The sequence below is a fragment of the Mustela lutreola genome, chromosome 15, assembly GCF_030435805.1.
Source record: "Mustela lutreola isolate mMusLut2 chromosome 15, mMusLut2.pri, whole genome shotgun sequence".
NCBI lineage: Eukaryota > Metazoa > Chordata > Mammalia > Carnivora > Mustelidae > Mustela > Mustela lutreola.
The window spans coordinates 16,215,331-16,240,004 of record NC_081304.1 but is presented as its reverse complement, the minus strand read 5'-3'; the positions used below and the strand labels follow the sequence as shown (position 1 = coordinate 16,240,004).

General features: G+C 36.0%; 1 protein-coding gene across 1 annotated transcript in view; it reads left to right on the top strand.

Moving 5' to 3' along the window:
* EFCAB13 (EF-hand calcium binding domain 13) overlaps positions 1–24,674 on the top strand; it is a 132,299-nt gene that overhangs the window by 86,681 nt on the left and 20,944 nt on the right. Inside the window, exons 18-25 of the mRNA XM_059149515.1 lie at positions 1,734–1,877; positions 2,399–2,470; positions 6,011–6,160; positions 7,695–7,745; positions 11,615–11,758; positions 15,920–15,991; positions 19,027–19,170; positions 22,694–22,765. Of these exons, the coding sequence (XP_059005498.1) occupies positions 1,734–1,877; positions 2,399–2,470; positions 6,011–6,160; positions 7,695–7,745; positions 11,615–11,758; positions 15,920–15,991; positions 19,027–19,170; positions 22,694–22,765 (849 nt within the window). The remainder of the gene's footprint in view (positions 1–1,733; positions 1,878–2,398; positions 2,471–6,010; positions 6,161–7,694; positions 7,746–11,614; positions 11,759–15,919; positions 15,992–19,026; positions 19,171–22,693; positions 22,766–24,674) is intronic.

Genomic DNA, 24,674 nt, shown 5'->3' with positions numbered 1-24,674 from the left:
AATGGTCACAATCGTTAGGGGAATGTCACTGGAATCTGTCACCTAGTGCAGTATAAGGCCAATAACTACAAGGAAGAGTTAGGAAGCACCCCCTAGAATACAAGTGTTAACGTAGCAGGCCTGAAGCTGCCTTCTTTAGAAAAACCTGCTTGCAAGGTTGACTGGCTGGCCCATGAGAACTTGGCTTTCAGAATGTTCACTTCAATAATAATGGATAAGGTTAGTTTACTGTGCCTGGACTATTTGTTGGCGAACTTGGAGGGACCTTGAAAATGGGCATATTGTGAATACAGTTCTATGCTTTCCTTCAACATACCGCATAATTATAAAGGATTATGGTGAGGTGTCTGATCTTTTACTTTAAGATTTTAGTGGTGGGGCAGCCAATTCTAGGTAATGATGAAGATTAAGTATAGCCTTTGGTTTGGATGATTTTGGAAGGTAAGTGAAGACTTTTTGAACTGAAGAGGTCAAGGTCATCCTTATTATCATCAGATGACAACAGGAAATGGGGTTGAGGGAGGATTATGAACAAGGTGCCAAGATCCTCAGAGATGGTGAAAGTGTGCTCAGACAGTAGTAGATGATGGTGTCAGAAGGGTGGTGTAGGTGAATGAAAGGCCTGAACCTCAGACAAAGGGCTAAGGTTTGACTGAAGGTGGACCTAAAGTAGCCTGACAGCAGCAGCAGAAATTTAGGGGTGCTTCTCTGCTTCCTGGCCTTATGGGGAGCTTGGGACGATGAGCAGCCTCCACCCAAGATGGTTTTGCAAGGAAACCATATTTTAAAGGAAACCAAGTATTAGTGAAAACGAAGAAACAGAACTGATGGAGGTTTTTAGGTGCCGGCAAAGCTCAGATTGCCATTTTCAGTCACCTCCCCATGATGTTAGGACAGAAAGTGAGGCAGGTTCAAAGGTGCTAAGGAGCTGTGATTACTATTTATAGCTAGTTCCTGGTGGCTTTAGTAATAGTAATAGTAGTAGTAGTAGTTATTTTATTGCTATTAATATGACATTTATTAAGTACTTGCCATATATCTAGAATTGTTTTGTTTTTCATACATCATCATATTCAATTTCCACATTAACCCTGTGAGGTAGATAGTATTACTATCTTATTTTAGATATAAGACTACTGAGTTTAATAGAGGGGTTAAGTAGTAATAATTTGATCAAGGTCACACATTTCCAGGTGACAGATCCTGGAGCCAGAATATGAATGCAAGTCTATCTGACTTAACACTGCCTCCTTTGAAAGGGTTGGAAATGAAACAATTCCAGAAGCCAGGGTACAACTGCATCGTGATAGAATTGGGGGGAAAAAACCAAACTAATGAGTCCTTGTGATACTTGTGTTTCATATTTTGCATTTCTCATGATTCTGAAATTCATTTCACCTCATTCAGAATGAGTTAATTTTGTTGGCTACCATTACAGCTTCATGGTAAAATAACTACTTTATGCGATTGCAGTGAAATATTCAGCTATATGAATCATTTTGGTTGTGCCAATTTTATGTTAGCACCAAAGAAACATGATGGACCAAATGTATTGTGTTGCTGGACTTAGAATTCCCTGAGGCCTGGGTTCTTCACTGAGATTTCTTATTCTTCAATTCAGGATGTGATAATAAATCTCAGACTGCCACTGACAAAAGTCTTTAGTGATAGCTACCATTGTTTTTTAAATCAGAGGTTAGTTCATTTACCAAATAACTTTTTTCTATTTCTAGAGTTACAGAACATTGTTTTAGCCCTTGATGCGCTTGAAGGTGACATGATACCTGGGAAGAACTTGGAGAGCTTTCTAGGAAATATTGGGATTAAGTCACCTGAAGAGGAGGTAGAGAAAATTCTTAAATCAGATTTTGTTTCTGGTAAGCATTTAAATATTACTATCAGTTTTGTTTGTTTGTTTGTTTGTTTGTTTTGGATAGGAGACCCTGTATGAAAGTGTGCAAGGTCTTTGTTTAGGTAAATGGCGTCACTTTATTGAGCAAATATCTGTAGGTATTTGCTTGTATTACTGTAAAGGTCTTGAAAGGGAGCCTTTCTTCTTTCACATTCCTCTTTTGCAGTTAGGAGAATACTTTTTAACAGCAGGTCAAAAATTTATGGGAAGTGGGCTTGGAAATTCCAGCTCTTTGAATAGAAAACCTAGCTTTGCCACTTTGCGCCAAGTGAAGTTATTGGACTTATAACTTTCTTGGTATTTTAATTCCCTTACAGGTAGAATCAGAACTATTGTATCAACAGCCTTGTAAGGTTAATTGCAAAGCATAATAGGTGAAAATGAATCCAAAGTATCTTGTATGCTGATTTTTATTTTTATACTAGCTTTTTAATATAACCTTGTCCAGGGATTCTTGTTTATCACCTCTCTCTTTCTTTCTTCCAGATGAAAACATGGTGAATGTTAAAGATTGTATGAAGGCTTTGAAGGACAACCAGAAATTTTCCAATTTTATTGGTAAGAGCTTTATGGTAAAACTGCTGAATGGCCACAACACAGGACTCGTTTAAAGGTCACTCGTTTAAAGGTCAAACACTATATTTGGTGCTTAAATCTTCTTTGTAGTAGTATCTGTGCCAGATGTTTCTTTTATTAATATTTGAGCATTTGTACTTATGGCAAACTTTACTACAATTTTTTTCATTTAAGAATTTTTACTTGAGGGGCACCTGGGTGGCTCAGTCTGTTAAGCATCAACTCTTGATTTGGTTCAGGTCATAATCTCCGGGCCCCTGAGATTCCCCCCAACATGGGATCAAGCACATGCATGCTCTCTTTCTCTGAATAAATAAATAAAATCTTTTTTAAAAAAAGAATTTTTACTTCAGTGGAAAGGATTGGGAAAATCATGAGGTTGTAATGTTTTCCAATAACTGAATAAAAAAACTTTGTTATATAATAATGGCAATTTTAAAACTGTTATAAAAAATATAGTGACCAGAAAGGTAAGAAATATAAAGCACTAAGGCTCTTGTAATGTCACCCTCTGAAAATATCCCTGTTGAAGTTTAGTAAGTATTCTTTTAGGCTTTTTTACTTGCATCTGTGAGTATTTGTGTGTTCTTAAATTGTTATTTAAAAATTAAATTACTGTGTTATATTCCACAACTTGCTTTTTAAAAGAAATTAATAGTGTATCTTAGATATTATTCCATGTTCCATTATATCATATAAACTACCTCATTCTTTTTAAGGGCTGCATAATATTCCATTATGGGGATGTACTATAATTTTATCCACAACACTCTTCTTTTTTTAAAGATTATTTATTTATTTATTTCACACAGAGAGTGATCACAAGTAGGCAGAGAGGTAGGCAGAGGGGGAGGGGGAACCAGGCTCCCTGCTGAGCAGAGAGCCGATGCAGGGCTGAATCCCAGGACCCTGAGATCATGACCTGAGCTGAAGGCAGAGGCTTAACCCACTGAGCCACCCAGGCGCCCCATACACTCTTAATGATATTTAGGTTATTGCCAACTTTTAGCCATTCAAACATTTTGATGAGCATCCTTGAATGTATATATGTGCACAAAGTTTTCCTGGTGGATAAATTTGTCAGCAGTCACAGTGCTAGACTGAAACATACGCAGATATAAGATGTTAATAGCTATTGCTTAATTATCCTGCCAAAGGGTTGTAAAAATTCACTTTTATCAATAATGGGTATTAGTTATTAAAAATTTTGCCAGTAAAAATTTTTATTATTATTTTAATATACACTTCTTTAATGACTAGTGAGGTAAAACACATTTTTCATGATTGTCAAGTGTGCTTTGATTATATTTTAATTAGATTGTCTTTCTCATATGAATATGAATTCTTAAATAGCTCTTTATGTATTAGGGACATTAATGTTCTGTCTTATCTATTGAAGTTTTTTCCTAGTTTATTATTCATCTTTGATTTTGATGGGTTGCTTTTTGCTATCTTTGGTGTTATTTTGTCAGTGTTGGTAGTTTTAATTCTCCTAGGAAATATATTTTATTCAGGTGTTTTATTGGAATACAGCCCTATGCAGTGATAATTCTTTTGATTTTTTTGAATCTGGTTATTTTCTCATTCTTAAATTTGCATATATATAACCTTAACTTTTTCTATGTTTAGTAACAAAACATTTTAATTAGCTGTCTTTTTAAAGCACTATCTCTTAGATTTATCTTTAGTATTTCTGTTTATAGTTAAAAAATTAATTTCTGCTTTTGTCTTAAGTCCTTTCTGTTGTTCTCTTATGCCGATTTTATAGCTTTTCTAAGTTATTTATATTATTAATTTACCCTTTTTTCTTACTGGACATTAAATGTTTAAGCCTATCATTTTCATTTTAGTAAAACTTTGTATCTAACAGTCTTTGTTTATCATTGTTGTTATTGTCTAAATATTTTCAGTCATGTTTTGATTTTCCCCTTAATGTAAGAGTTGTTTAAGAGAAAACTTAAAATTTTAAAGCAATTTGAATTTCATTATTGCCCTATCTTTGCTGTTTATTTTTAGTTTTATTTTATTGTGGTCAGAGAATGCAGTCTGTAGTTAGAGGTCTTGATAGCTCATTAGATTTGGAGTTTCTTCAATTATTATATATTTATTTAAAAACTACATTAATGGCTTCCAGGGACAGGCTAATGGCAACACAGACTCATCCTACTATTTGTCTTGGAAATCCTTATGACCTTTTGAAGCAGCCCATTCCATAATTTTGGACAGCTGTGGAATTAGTCAATTATTCCACATATTTTGTGGAAATCCTGCCTTATAATTCCATTCCCAAACCATATTTAACATTTGGACTCTTCCTCCTATCAGTGGCCTCCAGTGATATGAAGAGAACTCTTATATTTTCTTTGTTTCATATCGAATCATCTTTTCTCTAGACTCACATTTCCCTTCAGCCCTTGCTCATGTGTCCTATTTCTGAAACGTTTTACCAATAACTAATGACTAAATCATGGAACAACAGAAAGAGTTAAATACTACTTCTACATAAACTGGCTAATTTAAAGTAATTTATTATACATTTCTCTTAATGAATCCCAAGAGATGATTTTTTGGATATATACTTTAGAAATGAAGGGTTTAAAAAAAAAGATTTAGGGGTGCCTGGGTGGCTCAGTGGTTTGGGCTGCTGCCTTCGGCTCGGGTCATGATCTCAGGGTCCTGGGATTGAGCCCCGCATCGGGCTCCCTGCTCCGCAGGAAGTTTGCTTCCCTCTCTCTCTCTCTCTCTCTCTCTCTCTCTGCCTGCCTCTCTGCCTACTTGTGATCTCTGTCTGTCAAATAAATAAAATCTTTAAAAAAAAATAAAAAATAAAAAATAAAGATTTTATCTATTTATTTGAGAGAGAGAGCCAGTGTGGGGAGGAGCAGAGGGAGAGAGAATCCCAAGCAGACTCCATGCTGAGTTTGGAGCCCAACATGGGGCTCTGTCCCAAGACCTTGAGATCATGACCTGAGCTGAAATCAAAAGTCAGCTGCCCAGTTGACTGAGCCACCCAGGTGCCCCTGAAGTTTTGTTTTGCTTTTTAATTAAGGGAGGTCAGGCATGGATTTCCTAATCTAGATGTTTTATGTTAATGTGCTATGCATAATAGGCTTTGCTGATCCTCTAAATTGGGTGAAATGAGGTGACAAGATTAAAAGGTGGAGGGAAGGAAAGTGGAAAAGGAAAGATTGGGGTGTGAGAGCAGTTGTGAAGAATGGAGGATGTTTTTTACTGAAATTGTGAGCTCATTATTGATAACTAGAGAAACTCTGGTGTACTTTTTTGTTCATACAGGAATAGCCCACCCAGAACCCAAAGTTTTAACAAGAATAAAGATGAGGGGCTATAGAAAACTATAGTGGAGAATGGATTGCTCTATTTATTTAAATGCCACATATGCGTAGTGGCTGCCATTTTGGATAGTGCAAACCTCAGAGAGTCCATCAATTTTACTGTTATGTTCCAAAGACTTGGATCCATGGGCTGAAGTACATGTTGAATGTATATTTTCTGTGTTTGTAGCATTGAATGATATCATCAATACATTGGATTCTATGGAAGAAAGTGATCAGTCTGATAAGGACAAATATGCAGATGTACCTGGAAATATCAGTGAAATTTATTTCACTGATAATAGTCTTCAAAAAATACTGGATGAGTCCATTGTTGAGGGTGAGTTGATTGAACAACTTGTAATAAAAATTTCTTCTAAAACTTCATCCAAGGATTTTTAAATATTTTACCAAAATACTAGTTAAATGTTAATATTAGTTCCTAATGATATTTAGTTAATATTATAATATTTAGTTCCTAAATAGTACCATAAATGTATTGAAATGTGATTTACTGCAGACCAAATTTAGGGATATACCTTATATTCTATATCCACAGATATGTCCATTTAGTTATTACAGTATCAAATTCCTGGATGATCTCTTGGACTAGATTGTAAAGTTGGTCTCAAGTATTTATATATGTTGTTGTATGGCTTTGAAATATTTCTTTCTAGAGTAATTTCATTTCAAAGTTAATCCCTTTCCTTCTATGAACTTTAGAGAGGTCTTAATTATTTTCTAGCTTTTTTTTTTTTAAGATGAAAGGCCCTTTGAAAAGTACAAGTTATTGTTGAACAATTAAAACATTTTTCTATGTAACACTCATATGTAAATGTTGAGCTGCTCTTTGCTCTATTTACAAAGAATTTACCTGACCCATCTATATTCTCAGCTGGGATATATCCAGATGGACTTTATCCATATTTGGAAAGCCATTTCTTGCCTTTAAATTTAGCTTCAGCTAAAAAATAAGGTCAGATCTGTCTCTCAGGGAATAATTGGCAGTGTGTGAAGACCATTTAGATTGTCAAAACTGATGGGTGGAGGACTGCTGGCATGTAGTGAGTAGAAGCAAGAGATGCTGCTAGCCATCCTACAGTGTCTAGGATAGTACTCCCCCAAATAATTATCAGGACCCATATGCAATTTTGCTGAGGTTGAGAAATCCTGTTTTAGAATTATCTTATAAAATTGCCAAACCTACTATTTTTTAAAGTACTTTTTAATAGCTTAGTTTTTTTTTTAAAATCTTGCTTAGAACAAGTAAACAAATTAAGGTAAATATAATGTGTTTTTATTCTAACCTCCTTTTGTTTTAAGGTAATATCTGGACTAGTTGTGGGTTATTCTAAATGTCTCTCTAGTTGTAATATGGTTTATCTATGCAGATGGACATATTTTATTTCTATCACTTGTCCCTCAAAGAGATCTCTGTAGCAATTTGCAGTTTTGTAGAAAGTGTATAGAATGTAGGGTGTAACAACAGCAGCTTGTCCTTAGGAGAAGCTCCATGATTAGATAGATAGGTAAGCAAGCAGAACTAGAGAAGGACAATCCAGACTAATAAACATTTTATTGAATATATGGGCCTGGAGATGAACCTGCCCATTTGGGAGAAAGGAAACATTTATGACATTAGAATCTCAGTCACTTTTAAGGAGCTTGGTGGAGGTTGACAAATCCATGGGCTCAAAGAAGTAAGAGGAGGATGAATAGAAAAAATATTTTGGAAGCCAGTGGATGATTTTGAGAGGAAGGGAATGGTCAATGGGAAATGTTACTGAGAGATGAAGTATTTAGTCTAGGCTTTCTTTCAAACTGGATAAAATCAGGATGCTGTTCCTTATGGCATAATCTCTGTAAATTTGCAGATTTTAAGAAAGAGGCTTTGTCTTCAAATCTGAGACTACCAAAAGCAGATGGTAAGAACTTTATATGTGTATAAGAAAACATTCCCTATAAAAGAGTTACTCTTTAGGAATCATTGCCAGGTGCCAATGGATTCCTAGTCCATTTTCCCCACTCCAGCCAGAGTAATATTTTTTTCAAAAAAGTAATCTGATTATGTCAGATTACTAGATCTACTAGATATTACATATCCTAGATCTCCCTATTTATAACTCTTTAAACATTTTCCATTGCTGTTAAAGATCAAAATCCATCCTATATGTCCTAGTCCTCTAACACAATCTTGTACCATTATCCTTGTTTTCTATACTTTCAAATACATTGCCTTTCTTTCATTTTCTTAGATCTCTCTTTTCCTCCCATCACAAAGCTTTTGCATATTTTATTCCCTGGAATATTTTTCCCCAACCCTCTTTGCCTAGTTCAAGTTTACTCATCTTTCAGATGCATGTCAGATTCCTCTAGGGGAGCCAATCGTTATCTGCTAGTCTAGGTCGACTTCCTTTGTTAATATGCTTTCATTAAACCATGTCTCATTCATGGCATTTGTTTCATATTGTAAGTACTCATTCATATTTTTTAAATGATACTAGAAACACTCAGTATATTTTACCTTATGAAGTAACAAAAATTAAGGGCATCTGCCTGGCTCAGTCAGTAGAGCATATGACTCTTGATCTCCGGGTTAGGAATTCAAGACCCTTATTGAGTATAGAGCTTACTTAGAAAAAAATAAAGTAACAAAAGTATTAAATAACTTAAATCATCTTAATTCATTAGGATCAAAATAATACAATTTTTAATGAAAAATTCTGAGTGTAGTGAACATACAATGTTAATTTGCTTCACATGTACAACATAGTAATTCAGCTTCTCTATACATTATGCCATGCTCACCACAAATGTAACTACCATCAGTCACCATACAACGTGGTTACAATATCATTGACTATATTCCCTACACTATGCCATGACATATTCATTACATAGCTGGAAGCCTGTCTCTCCCATTCCCCTTCACCCATTTTGCCCATCCTCCTACCGACCTTTTCTCTGGGCACCCATCAGTTTGTTCTCTGTATTTATAGGACGATTCTGCCTTTTTTTTTTTTAAGATTTTATTTATTTATTTGACACAGAGAGAGAGAGATCACAAGCAGGGGGAACAGCAGAGGGAGAGGGAACTTAATCCCAAGACCCTGGGATCATGACCTGAGCTGAAGGCAGACACTTAACCAACTGAATCACTCGGGCGCACTCTCTGTACTTTTTGTTTTTTAATTTGTTTTGTTTTTTAGATTCGACAGATGAGTACAATTACATGGTATTTGTTTTTCTCAGTCTGACATATTTCCTTAGCATAATGCCCTTAGGTCCATCCATGTTGGCAAAACGGCAAAAAAAAAAAAAAAAAAAAGTCTCATCTTTTTCCATGGCTGTGTCATATTCCATAAATATACCACATCTTTATTCATTCACCTACTTGAGATACTTTCATATCTTGGCTTTTGTAAGTAATACTGTAATACACATAGGAGTGCATATACCTTTTTGAATTAGTGTTTTTGTCTTCTTTGGGTAAATACCCATTGTGAAATTATTGGGTCATATGGTATTACTATTTTTAATTTTTTGAGGAATCTCCATATTATTTTCCTTAGTGGCTTTACCAATTTACATTCCACCAACAGTACACAAGGGCTCCTTTTTCCCCACATCCCTGCCAACACCTGTTATTTCTTATGTTTTTGATTCTAGCCATTCTGACAGATGTAAGGTGATAGATACCTCATTGTGATTTTGATTTGCATTCCCCTGAGATTAGTGATGTTGAATATCTTTTCTTGTGTCTGTTGGCCATTTGTAATGTTTTCTTCAGAGTCATCTGCCCATGTTAAAATATGACTATTTTCCAGTCATCGTTTTAATTATTTGATTAATGATTCTTTTTCTTACATGCCTAGAAGAGTCATTGGACCAAGGACTACATCTCTACTTTGCTTCATATCCTAGTATTGTTTCTCTAGATCCTGGCACCACCCTGGCTTTCAGCAGGCTTTTAGGAGTAGCTACTATTAATAATTAATATTATATGGGGCACCTGGGTGGCTCAATGGGTTAAAGCCTCTGCCTTCGGCTCAGGTCATGATCCCAGGGTCTGGGGATTGAGCCCCACATCGGGCTCTCTGCTCAGCGGGGAGCCTGCTTCCCCCTCTCTCTCTGCCTGCTTCTCTGCCTACTTGTGATTTCTCTCCCTCTGTTAAATAAATAAATAAAGTCTTAAAAAATAATTAATATTGGGGCACCTGGGTGGCTCAGTGGGTTAAAACCTCTGCCTTCAGCTCAAGTCATGATCCCAGGGTCCTGGGATCGAGCCCTGCATTGGGCTGTCTGCTCAGCAGGGATCCTGCTTCCTCCTCTCTCTCTGCCTGCTTCTCTGCCTACTTGTGATCTCTGTCTGTCAAATAAATAAATAAAATCTTAAAAAAAAAAAAATAAACCAGGCTGTGAGATGTCCAAGGGCAGAGAATCGATCTGGACACCATACCCAGTTAAAAAAAAAATTAATATTATACAATATTTACTATGTTAGGTATTTTTCTAAATCTTTTATGTTATCAACTCATATAATTATAAATATTTATGGAATGAATCAATGACAATAAAACTTTATTATCTCATTAGTCTCCTCTCTCATCACTTCTGCATTTGTATTTATTCTGTAGCCATACTACTTATTACAATTTAAACTGGCTCGCTCTATTTGCTTTTGGTTCCATATCTTTGTATGTGCTGTTTCCTTTCTATACATTTCCTGTCAGATAAACTCAAATTTTTTTACCCTAAACTCATCTCAAATGTCACATAAGACTTTTCAGAGTTGTAGGTTAGGTGAACTGTCTCAGTGCTTTCATAATATCTTGTGCATATTTTTCTCATCATACCAACTGTATCATGTATTACCATTTTATTTATAGACATGACAGATTCAGTCTTTGTTTTCTGGGAATTCACAGGAAACTTTTTTACGGGAAAACTCTTTGATGAAAGGGCTGAAATTTTCATTATTGGTCTTGGTAGCTGCAAAAAAATTATTAGTACAATGAATAAAAGTCTTAAATGGTATTATGTTTTCTTTCCAGGTGAAGGTTTAGATCTGTTGGTATAACACAATAATTTTCAGACTGTGGAAACATGCACGATGACTTCATTTTGGGATTAAGAGAGTGGGAAATGGTATTGATGAAAAATTGAAACACCCAATAATGATGTTTTATATTTTAAATTGGTGTGGTATCAACAGGACTACTCCATTTGGTTGTATGGGTTTTGCCTTGCGCAAAGATGCCTGGAGGTAGGGTACAAGCAGAGACTGAAACACACTCCATATTTCACTATGCTCTTCAGACTTGGACCACCAGTGCTAGATTTCAGCTGCCCAGAGCAAGGTGTGCTTCTTTGTAATAGATACATACAAAGGGGACCCTTTCTCAATCACACAAAAGCACAATAGAGACTAGTGGTGGCCCTGGGGATCAAGAGATTTAATCTCAAATTTTAGCCTTTTTTGTTTACTTTATCAGTTGATAGAAATCTATATCTACATGTAAGGGATTTAACTATTATTTAAGAAAAGCTTACAGCTCATTCAGTATTTAGTGGGTTAATGGATTCAGATAACTCATATTCTCTTTGGCATGTAATTTTTTGGTTTTAAATGCTGCTTGAAATAAGTGGGTTGTTGGAAAATATTTTGCTTTTTTTTTTTTTTTTAGTTAAATATATATGCTTAATTCGAGAATTCATCTATAATGGACTTTGGACAAGCTATTTTGCACTTTTTCGAACATATTATCTTACATATATTTATTTATCTTTGTAGAGATTGAAGAAGCTATTTATATCTTGTCCAGTGTTGATAATGGCAAGATTGATATACCTAGCTTGGAGCATGCCCTGGAAAGTTTGAATGTCAGTTTGACTGAGGAGGACATCAGTGAAGCCCTCCAGCGTTGCGACATCAATGGTGAGGATTATTTTGGTGTGAGGTCCTTTTCATTTTTCCCTGTTAATGAGATACAGTCTTAGAGCATATATATGTGGGTAAAATGCTAAGGACAGTCACACTGGAGACTTAGGCTGATACAAATTAGAGCCAAAATAGTCTGCTAATTTAAATATTTATTGACCATATCTTTCTATTCACACTTATCTAGGTATATATGCTTATTTAGTAATTACTATTCATTTCTTAAAAGCATGGGTGGGAAAATTCCATTGTAATAAAACAAAGACATGACACCAGCAGCTTCATTTTGATATACAGTCTTTCTTCAGAGAAGATCACCTTCATCTGTCCTTCTATAGTACTTGACTCATTCTGTTTTTTTAACCAAAAGAAATACCCCAAATTTCACTACATTTTAGAAGAACAGTTATTGAGTTTTGGTCATTGTTTCTAAGTGAGAATATATTTATCTGTGGTTTCCATTTTTAACTTCTTGTAGTATATACTTGATCTTCTTTCCTATATACATTCACTCTTAAGCGTCAAATCATGTGGGAACACTTCAATTTAGAGCTGGTAAGTTAAAATGGTTTTAGGTGGCTTTTTATTTGGGGTTTATCTTAACCAGCTTGTTTTTTCTATGGGAATCTGATGAGTGTGGGTTTAAGAGTACTCCTGAGCTTGGTTTGGTTATTGCCTTTGCCAGGTACTCTAGATTTTTATTGACCTCAATCAATTTATATGTTTTGACCTGGGGTTTCTCATACCATGAGAGCAGTATCAATTTAGACTCCAAACCCACATGAGATTCAGGAGATCCTTCACAGGAGATTTTTTTCCCCACTGCCTTTCAGAATTAGAAGATTTAGGTCTCCTTGTTGTTTACTTGGGCCAGTGAATACAGTGTTTTAATCTCCCTTTCACTGGATTGAGCTTCTTTAAGCATCCAAGGTTTTTTTTTTTTTAAATTTTCTATATCTTTTAAATAAACATATAATGTATTATTAGCCCCAGGGGTACAGGTCTGTGAATTGCCAGGTTTACACACTTCACAGCTCTCACCATAGCACATACCCTCCCCAATGTCCATAACCCCACCACCCTCTCCTTACCCCCCTCCCCCTGGCCCCCCTCAGTTTGTTTTGTGAGATTAAGAGTCTCTTATGGTTTGTCTCCCTCCCAATCCCATCTTGTTTCATTTATTCTTTTCCTACTCTTCAAACCCCCCACAATGCATCTCCACTTCTCATATCAGGGAGATCATATGATAGTTGTCTTTCTCTGTCTAGTTCTGTCCATGTCGTCACAAATGGCAAGATTTCATTTCTTTTGATGGCTGCATAGTTTTCCATTGTATATATATATACACCACATGTTCTTTATCCATTCATCTGTTGATAGACATCTAGGTTTTTTCCATAGTTTAGCTATTGTGGACATTGCTGCTATAAACATTCGGGTGGACGTGCCCCTTCGGATCACTACATTTGTATCTTTAGGGTAAATACCCAGTAGTGCAATTGCTGGGTCATAGGGTAGCTCTATTTTTAACTTTTTGAGGAACCCCCATGCTGTTTTCCAGAGTGGTTGAAGCAGGTTGCATTTCCACCAACAGTGTCGGAGGGTTCTCCTTTCTCCGCATCCTCGCCAGCATTCCTGACTTGTTAATTTTAGCCATTCTGACTTTCTGACTGGTGTGAGGTGGTACTTCATTGTGGTTTTGATTTGTATTTCCCTGATGCCGAGTGATGTGGAGCACTTTTTCATGTGTCTGTTGGCCATCTGGATGTCTTCTTTGTAGAAATGTCTGTTCATGTCTTCTGCCCATTTCTTGATTGGATTATTTGTTCTTTGGTTGTTGAGTTTGCTAAGTTCTTTATAGATTTTGGACACTAGCCCCTTATCTGATATGTCATTTGCAAATATCTTCTCCCATTCTGTCAGTTGTCTTTTGATTTTGTTAACTGTTTCCTTTGCTGTGCAAAAGCTTTTGATCTTGATTAAGTCCCAATAGTTCATTTTGCCCTTGCTTCCCTTACCTTGGCAATGTTCCTAGGAAGAAGTTGCTGTGGCTGAGGTGGAAGAGGTTGCTGCCTGTGTTCTCCTCAAGGATTTTGATGGATTCCTTTCTCACATTGAGGTCCTTCATCCATTTTGAGTCTATTTTTGTGTGTGGTGTAAGGAAATGGTCCAATTTCATTTTTCTGCATGTGGCTGTCCAATTTTCCCAATACCATTTTTTTAAGTATAATTTTTTTTATTTTCAGCATAACAGTATTCATTATTTTTGCACCACACCCCGTGGAATGCGTGCCTTCTCTAATACCCACCACCTTGTTCCCCCAGCCTCCCATCCCCTGCCGCTTCAAACCCCTCAGATTGTTTTTCAGAGTCCATAGTCTCTCATGGTTCACCTCGCCTTCCAATTTCCCCCAGCTCCCTTCCAACACCATTTATTGAAGAAGCTGTTTTTTTTCCATTGGACATTCTTTCCTGCTTTGTCAAAGATTAGTTGACCATAGAGTCGAGGGTCTATTTCTGGGCTCTCTCTTCTGTTCCATTGATCTATGTGTCTGTTTTTGTGCCAGTACCATGCTGTCTTGATGATGACAGCTTTGTAATAGAGCTTGAAGTCCGGAATTGTGATGCCACCAACTCTGGCTTTCTTTTTCAATATTCCTTTGGCTATTTGAGGTATTTTCTGGTTCCATATAAATTTTAGGATTATTTGTTCCATTTCTTTGAAAAAAATGGATGGGATTTTTATAGGGATTTAAGCATCCAATTTTTTTTTTTTTAAGATTTTATTTATTTGTCATAGAGAAGCGAGAGCGAGCACAGGCAGACAGAGTGGCAGGCAGAGGCAGAGGGAGAAGCAGGCTCCCCACCAACCAAGGATCCCGATGTGGGACTCGATCCCAGGATCAGACAGAGTGGCAGGCAGAGGCAGAGGGAGAAGCAGGCTCCCCACCAAGCAAGGAGCCCGATGTGGGACTCGATCCCAGGACTGTGGGATCATGACCTGAGCCGAAGGCAGCCACTCAACCAACTGAGCCACCCTGGTGTCCCTAAGCATCCAAGTTTTATTTGGTATCTAAATTCAACCTCTCCAAGTAGCATGGACCCAAATTTTCTTTTATGAATATGCATGAGTATTTAAATCAAGCACCTTGTCACTTTGGGATCTGATACGTATCCCCAAATAGTTATAGCCTCAGTACTCACTGTTTTCTACTCTTTTTTTTTAATTTTTAATTTTTAATTTTTTATAAACATATAATATATTTTTATCCCCAGGGGTACAGGTCTGTGAATCGCCAGGTTTACATACTTCACAGCACTCACCAAAGCACATACCCTCCCCAGTGTCCATAACCACACCCCCCTTCTCCCAACCCCCCTCTCTCCAGCATGTTTTCTACTCTTGATCTATGTGTCCACTTAACTTATTATTTCCTGTTCATATATCTTAGTAATGCATTTATAGAATATTGTATTTCATACAGTATCCTAGGGATTTGTGGTGTGATAGTTTTTGTGCTATCCAGCTAGCTATTTTATGTTAAAGTATCCTTAATGTAGTTGATAACTCTATATTTTCTCTTATGGTAGCATTATTGCGTCTTTCTTCAAGTGTGTGTGTGTGTGTGCGCGCGCGTGCGCACGCGTGTGTCTGTGTGTGTCCTAATAGTTAACTTTGTGACCTCTGGCCTGAGACTATCTTAGTTCAAATACCACATCCTCTAGCACTTTCTGGCTTTTGTGACCTAGACAACTTATTTAATTTCTCTTGGCTTTCATCTTTTAAAGATAGTCATATCAAGTATACCCATGTTATAGAATTATTGTGAAGATTTTGGTTAATAAATGTAAAGCATCATAAAAGGATCCTTAGTCTGTATAAGGAACTGAACATTATGTAAGTTCTTTTTTCTCTCTTTTTTTTAAAATTATGTTTAATTAGCCAACATATAGAACTCAAGAAAATAAGCTGTTAAGATCATTAACTGTTCAATAGATGGTTCCTAAAAGTATGAAAAGTTATTTTGCAATAGTTTCAGTCATTTGAGATAGAAAATAAGGTAAAACGGAATTTTAAGTATTGTAAATAGAAACCTTTATGTAGAAATTCACAGTATCAGGTTTTTAATGTCAGCATGCTTGATTTTGACTTTACAGATAATAATGAAGTGAATTTAAAAGATTTCTTTGAAAGAATTAAAGAAAGTCCGTCTTTCAAAGAGTCCACAGGTAAGTGAATACTACTAGTTCAAAGACAAATGACTGTAAAATAAAGATATGAAATGATATTAAAAAATCAATATCCAGATTTCATGTGTTTACTCTATAATCTCTATAGTTTTAAAAAGGATTTAAGGCACTTATATAAATAATATAAGAATGTAAAAGACAAGTGAGGAAAATGGGAAAAAGTTATAATGGAGGGAAAAGAAAACAGGGTTGAAGAAGATACATAGGAAACACCTTTGCTGTTCTTACAAAGTCCTTCCTCAAGAGGAGGTAACTTTTTCTTCATTCAAGGGGTACTGGATCTATGAAGGAAATCTGGTCTGGAAATCAGGTGAGGCATCACTACTCTCTGTTTTGTCATCTCAGGTTAGGCCTCTGCAGTTTTCAGGTCTCCTCAGCTGGATTGCCCATCTATTTTATTTACGGAAATCTTCAACTAATCAGTTTCTCTAAATCTTCATGGCATTGATCCCCATATCATTCTTATTGCCATATCATCTCTGTTGCCTAACTTTGCCCCTGCAGTGTAAAGACTATTGCTTGGTCTTTGTCCCTGAAGTTCCTTTCATCCTTCTTGAAATTAGGGAGGTATTGAAATTTCAATACTGGCAGCATTTCCTAACCCCACATCTACAGGGGACACCTACCAAAGAAATCTCCACAGGTGTAGACACCCCTGTCAACAATGTATTCCTAAAAGCTTTGGTGAAACAAATGTCCTTTTTTTTTTTTTTTAAAGATTTTATTTATTTATTTGACAGACAGAGATCACAGGTAGGCAGAGAGGCAGGCAGAGAGAGAGGAGGAAGCAGGCTCCCTGCTGAACAGAGAGCCTGATGCAGGGCTCGATCCCAGGACCCTGGGATCAAGACCTGAGCGGAAGGCAGAAGCTTTAACCCACTAAGCTACCCAGGCACCCCCAAATGTCCTTTATTTTTCACATTTTAATATCTCTAAAATTATAACACCTTTATAATTGATGGCATTATTTATTGCATGTACATTTTTATTGAGATATAATTCACATACCATCAAATCCATCCTTTTAAAGTGTACAGTTCAATGGGTTTTGGTGTATTTACAAAGTTGTGCAACCATCACACTCTAATTTTGGGACATTTTCATTGCCTCAAAAAGAAACACTGTACCCTTTAATAGTTATTAACATCTTTACATGTGTTTATTGGCCATTTATATATCTTCTTTGGAGATGTGTATCCTTTGCTTATTTTAAAATTGGGTTATTTGTCAAGTTATAAGAGTTCATATATTCTGGACTATACACCTTTATCAGATACATGATTTGAAAATCTTTTCTCCTATTAAAGGGTCTTTTCCCTTTCTTGTTGGTGTCTTTTGAAGCACAGAGGTTTTTAAATTGGATGGAATCCAATTTATATTTTCTTTTTTAAAATTTATTTATTTATTTATTTATTTGACAGAGAGAGAGATCACAAGTTAGGCAGAGAGGCAGGCAGAGAGAGAGGAGGAAGCAGGCTCCCTGCTGAGCAGAGAGCCCGATGTGGGACTCGATCCCAGGACTCTGAGATCATGACCTGAGCCGAAGGCAGCGGCTTAACCCACTGAGCCACCCAGGCGCCCCATCCAATTTATATTTTCTTTTGTCACTTCTTTTGGTGTCACATCTAAAGATAGTCCAAGATCCTAAAGATTCATACTGATGTTTTCTTTTAAGAGTTTTCTAGTTTTAGCCTTTTAATTCGAATCTTTGACTTGAGTTAATGTTTGCACGTGGAGGGAGATGGGGGTCCACGTTGATTCTTTTGCATGCAGCTATCCAGTCATCCCGGCGTCATTTGTTGACAAAGTTATTCTTTCCCCATTAAAGGATTTTGGCATTCTTCACAAAGATCAATTGATCATAAGTGTATGGATTTATTTCTCAACTCTCAATTCCATTCCATTGATTTTTATTTATTCTTATACCAGAGCCACATGGTCTTGATTACTATAGCTTTGTGGTAAAGTGATAACCTAGGCAGAAATCTTTCACCAGAGCCGGGCATCAGAGTTACATGTAAGTTTCATCCACCTGGTTCTAGTTTCGGGCAATGATGGAGTAGCTTATATCAAACCAACCTTCCTGCTGAGAGTAACTAGTAAAATTTGGACTAAATTAAACTGCATCAACAACCACAACCATTTGAAGGCATTGGAAAGCAACCAAAGCTGTCAGGATTTGTGGGGCTGTAAGATAAATACAAAGAGCGTGACTTGTAGCAGCAATAGCAGCTGTTGCTGCTTCTTGTCTGTTTTGTCTTTGTAACATGACTTAAGTGAAATAATGCAAATTTTGATGTAAACTTCTTTGTAATTTGTAATGCTTCATAGTTATTTCAGGGGCCACGTATGAAGTATTATGTAGCCAAAGGCATAAAGGTTGACCACTTAACATGTCAACTTGAAAGGTACATTAGTTAAGGGCATGGGTTTTGGAACTGCAGTGCCTGGACTTGAATCCTGGTCCTGCCACTTACTACCAATCTATTCCTTAGTAAATCACTTAGTCTCACTAACCTCAATTTCTTCATCTTAAAAATAGGGATAGTAATGCCCATCTTGGAATTATTATAAGGTTTAAGTAGGTAAAGTAGAAGTACTTAGAACAGCCTCTAGCACTTAGTAAGTTTTCAGTAATTGCTAACTATTATAATATACAATGGTTTTTAAAACTATACTAGTAGTTTCATGTAAAATTCTTTTATTCTGGGGCATCTGGGAGGCTCAGTCAGTTGGGCATCTGCCTTCAGCTCAGATCATGATCCTGTTGTCCCAGGATGGAGCCTGTGTAGTGCTCCCTGCTCAGCTGGGAGCTTTCTTCTCACTCTCCCTCCCCCACCCCCACCCATGCTCTCTGATATACACACACACACTGTCTGTCTCTCTCTTCCAAATAAATAAAATCTTTAACAAATAATAAAATAAAATTCTTTTATGCAGTCCAAGCTTAAGTGAAGGTAGATAATACACTCTTATTTCTGCTGTTGAAATATTTGTTTTCTTCTTTTTTGCAGCTACACAGCTACTCTTAGCTACTACCCAAATTCTCCAGAATGATCTAATTGATGCCTCTGACCTTGAAGAATTTTTGATAAACAATGACTTTCATGCAGCTAATGTTTTACTTAATGAAGTATTAAGACATGAACCTGAACATGGTTAGTAGCTTGAATGCATCTGTGTTATAAAGGCCATCATCTACTGGAGGGGGTGGGAGATGTATGGATGGGATACACAACAATGGAAGGCATGCTGTGGGAGCTGCAGTGGGATGACGGAGGAACACCAGTGCTACCCTGGTGTGCCAAGCCTGAGCCCTGTGAAACCAAATGGAGGGGTAAATCAGGTCCTACTTTATCTCTGTAGGTGGTGGTACTTGGGAGATGAGGTTACTTTGGCTGGCATGGGCAGTAGTCAATCAGAATGCCATGCACAGAGTAAAACAGAGTCCTTGAGGCCCTTTTCCAGGTATCAACCTGTTGGAAGGTGAACTGCTGATATCCAGGAATACCTCTGGTGGTATTGCACATGGTTTTGGGGCTCAGGGAAGCATATATTTATAAACATACAAAATAATTTCATTATTTTAATGATTGGTATTGTTGAATGTTATCTTTGCCTCATTTTCAAAAGAGAGGAGCAGTAGTCTTTATTTTTCTCTTCTCTGTAAGAGATTCCTCAAATGTTAAGTAGAACTCAAAGGTGTACCCTAATGAGCCAACAGTTTTATTTACGGGAAAGTTAAGGATTATTGATTTAATTTCTTAAATTATATGGAATTACAAAGAAAATATCATATTTTCTTGTTAATATTGGCAGTCTGTATTTTTATAGGAATTCATCCATTTCATGTGACTTTTCAAATTTTTTGGATAAAGTTGCCCTTGACCTCTACTTTTTATCTTTTTTGATGTCTGCGTGATCAGTAATAATATCTTCATTTTCATTCTCAGTATAAGTGATTTGGAGCTTTTTTTTTTTTTCCACACAGTCTCCACAGAATTTTTCTTTACCTTTTTGTAAAATTGAGATATAATGGACATAGAACATTGTGTAAGTTTAGGATATACAGTGTGTTGATTTGATACATATATATTGCAAATGGTTATCACTATGGTGTTCGCTAACACCTCTATCACATCACATGACTGTAATTTCTTTTTTTGTGGTGAGAACATTTAAGGTCTAGTCTCTTAGCAACTTTTGAGTATATAATACAGTTTTAGGTCAGCACAGCATTAAATTTCCAGAACCTACTCATCTTCTAACTGCAAATTTGCACCTTTTAACAATATCTCCCCAACTCACTGCTCCCCTGGAATTGCTGCTAACTACTATTCTACTCTGTTTCTATGAGATTGGCTTTTTTACATCCACATATTAGTGATATATACAGTATTTGTCTTTGTCTGACTTATTAAGCATAAAGCCTTGAAGATCCATCCATTTTATTGCAAATGGCAGAATTTCCTTCTTTCTCGTGCTGAAATATTATTACACTGTATATACATACCACATCTCTTTATTCATCTGTTGATGGACACTTAGGTTATTTCCATATCTTGGCTTTTGTGAACAATGCTGCAAAATATGTGGAAGTGTCGATTCCTCTTAAAGATCCTGTTTTCATTTCCTTTGAATATATACCCATAAGGGAGATTGACGGATCATATGTTAGATCTATTTTTAATTTTGGGGCAGTCCTCCATACCGTTGTCCATTGTGGCTATATCAATTTCCATCGCCACAAATAGTGAATAAGGGTTCCCTTTCTCCACATCCATGCAAACCTTGATCTCTTCTTGATGATAGCCATTCTAACAAGTGTGAATGATATCTCATTGTGGTTTTGATTTCCATTTCCTTGATGACTAGTGATGTTGAACAACTTTTCATGTACCTGTTGGCCATTTGGATGTCTTCTTTGGAAAAAATTTCTATTCAGTTGCTCTGCCCATTTTTTCCATCATTTTGTTTGCTTGTCTGTTTGTTATTGAGCTGTATGAATTATATATTTTGGATATTAACCCTTTACCAGATATATGGTTTGCAAATATTTTCTCTCATTCCGTAGGTTGCCTTTTCATTTTGCTGATTTTTTTTTCTGTACACAAGCCTTTAAGTTGGATGTAGTCCCACTTGTTGGTTTTTGCTTTTGTGTTTGTATTTGGGGTCGTGTGAAAAAATTATTGCCAAGACCAGTGTCTGAAAGCTGCTTCCTTATGTTTTCTTCCAGGAAATTTATAATATCAGATATTACATTTAAGTCTTTAATCCATTTTGAGGTAACTTTTTTGTGAGTGGTATAAGATGGAGGAGTGATTTCATTTTTCTGGATGTAGTTATCCAGTTTTTCAATACCGGTTATTGAAGAAACTATCCTTTTTCCATTGAATGTTCTTGGCTCCATTGTTCAATATTAGTTGAGTATATGTAGGGGTTTATTTCTGGACTCTGGACATTTTTGTTCTTTTTCCTCACCCCACAAGCCTATGAACATTTAACGTCACAGATAAATATTTACTGATGTACTGTGACCACAAACCATTGTAATAGCTAAGATTTTTTTTTTCTCCTCTAAGAACTGGTTTTCCTTCTTGAAAACCTATTGCTCTACATGAGGATGTATGTCTTAAACATATCTAGAACATTAAATTCTGTATATACTGCTATGTCCTACTTTCCAGTATTTTACTTGAACTTTAACACATTTGTAAGGAATATTGTTCTATAGCCTCTTACCCTACTCACGATGTGGTTTTCTTTTTTTTTTTTTTTTTTAATTTTGTTTTGTTTTGGATTTTTGTTTTTGTTTTCTTATAGTTTTAGGTCAAGTAAGAGCTACAGAAGGGTTTTCTTCAGAAGAGTAACCAGATTTTTTAAAGAGAAAGACCTCTTTTGCTGGATTGCAGAAAATAAATGTAGAGAAATGAGACTAATGGCATAGGGTTTTTTTAAATTAACATATAATGTATTATTTGCTCCAGGGGTACAGGTCTGTGAATCATCAGGCTTACACATTTCACACCACTCAGCATAGCACATACCCTTCCCAATATCCATAACCCAGCCACCCTATCCCTACTCCCTCAACCCTCTAGTAACCTTCAGTTTGGTTTGTTTTGTGAGATTAAGAGTCTCTTATGGTTTGTTTCCCTCCCAATCCCATCTTGTTTCATTTTTCCCCTCCCTACCTACCATGACCCCCTAATGTGCCTCTCAAATTCCTCATATCAGAGAGATCATATGATAATTGTCTTTCTCTGATTGACTTATTTTGTTAGCATGATACCGTCTAGTTCCATCCACGTTGTTGCAAATGGCAAGATTTCGTTTCTCCTTATGGCTGCATAGTATTCCATTGTATATATATATATACCACATCTTCTTTATCTATTCATCTGTTGATGGACATCTAGGTTTTTTCCATAGTTTGGTTATTGTGGCTAGTTTTAACGATGCTGTTGTAATAGTGCATACATTAACTAGCATAGTGATAGATTCAAGAAGTATCCTGAAATAAATAGAAATTGGTAATCATATGTTTGCAGAAGTTAAGGAGGAAGGAATAGTATAGGCTGATTCCCAGGCTTTTCACTTTGAGTATAATTTGACTCTTAGCTTCTGGTATATTAATTCAGAAGCAATAGCTCTTTCAGCCAAATTTTATTTGCATTGCAGAAAATGGCAAGATTACCATTCAAGAATTTTTAACTAAGTTCTGCAATACATTAAGAGTTCCTAAAGACACAGGTGAGTTTTACTTCATATGATTCTACTGCCTATATCTGGAAGGGCAAGCAGTGGTTTTCATGTTAAAACAACATAGGATTAGAGAGAGCATAGATAAGTAAGAAACAGTATGAAGATAAAACAATACAATATTGGGTTATATAATTTTTGTCCAAATTATTTGGCAAAGACTGCTAAGCTTTCCCTAAACTCAGAACTGTAGGTATACCCTAATCATACTAGAAAATTACTGGATTATATAATATTCTCTGAGATTATTTGCTAGGTATACCTTACCTAAATTTATTGGAAAATTATAAATGATTGGAAAATAATTTTTAAAACTTTGACAAACCTAGCAAAGGGGATTTTATGCTTACCTTCTTTGTTTTTAATGTATCCTCAGCCACTTTCTTGACTACACAATTTTAGGACAAGTTTATGTTTATTACAGTGTGACTTACGTATAGTAAAACCACCTATTTTAGGTGTACAGTTCTTTGAATTCTTGATAACAGTGTCATGTAACCGTTACTAAATAGCACATAGAATATATCACCACAGACATTCCTTTGTGTCCTTGCCTAGTCCATCCCCTCTCTGAACCTTCATCCCTGGTAGCCACAGATGTATTCTTTGACACTAAAGTTTTGTCTTTTCTAGAATGTCACATAAATGAAATCATAACATATGAACCTCATTTGAGTCTGGCTCCTTTCACATAGCATATGATACTTTATGTTCATCAACATTTTGCATGTGGTTTGTTTCATTTTATTGGTGAATATTATTCCATTGTATGAATGTACAGTTTATCCATTTAGCAATTGATAGACTATTGAATTATTTCTGGGTTTTGGTGGTTATGAATGAAGCTTCTATAAACATTTATATACAGGTTTTTTGTGGGTACATATATTTTCATTTTTCTTAGCTGAATACCAAGAAGTAGGATTGCTGGGATATATGGTAAGTGTGTATTTAAATTGATAGAAACTGCCAAATATGAATTTATGATAGATAACATTCATTTATGATAAGAACTCTCAACAAAGTGGGTATAGAGAGAACATACATCAACATAATGAAGGCCACAACTAACATCATACTCAATGGTGAAAAACAAAGCTTTTCTTATAAGATCAGGAACAAAATAAGGTTGCCCATTCTTGTCCCTGTTTTGTTTTGTTTAGTGAAGTGCATTTGACATGCAAAATTGTATGTTTCAAGCGTACATCATAGTGATTCAGCAATTCTGTGTATACTCAGTTCTCCCCATGATAAGTGTAGTTACCATCTGTCACCACAAAATGGTATTACAGTATTAATGACTGTATTCCCCATGCTATAATTTTTCTCACCACTTTTATTCAGCTTTTATTCACATTATTGGAAGTCCTACTGAGGACAGTTACATAAGAAAAAGAAATAAAAGGCATCCAAATTGTAAAAAAAAGAAGTAAAACTTTCCTATTTGCAGATAACATATTATATACAGAAAACCCTAAAGGCCCTATCAAAAAAAAACTTAGAACTAATAAGTTTTGTAAAGTTGTAGAATATGAAATCAATATAGAAAAACCAGTTGCATTTCTATTCACTAATAAGCTATCAGAAAAAATATTAAGAAAATTATCCCATTGGGTGCCTGGGTGGCTTAGTGGGTTAAGCCGCTGCCTTCGGCTCAGGTCATGATCTCAGGGTCCTGGGATCGAGGCCTGCGTCGGGCTCTCTGCTCAGCAGGGAGCCTGCTTCCCTCTCTCTCTCTCTGTCTGCCTCTCTGTCTACTTGTGATTTCTCTCTGTCAAATAAATAAATAAAATCTTTTTTAAAAAAAGAAAAAACTATCCCATTATAATTACATCAAAAAGAATAAAATATTTAACAAAGGAGGTGAAAGACCTGTATACTGAAAACTATAAGACACTGA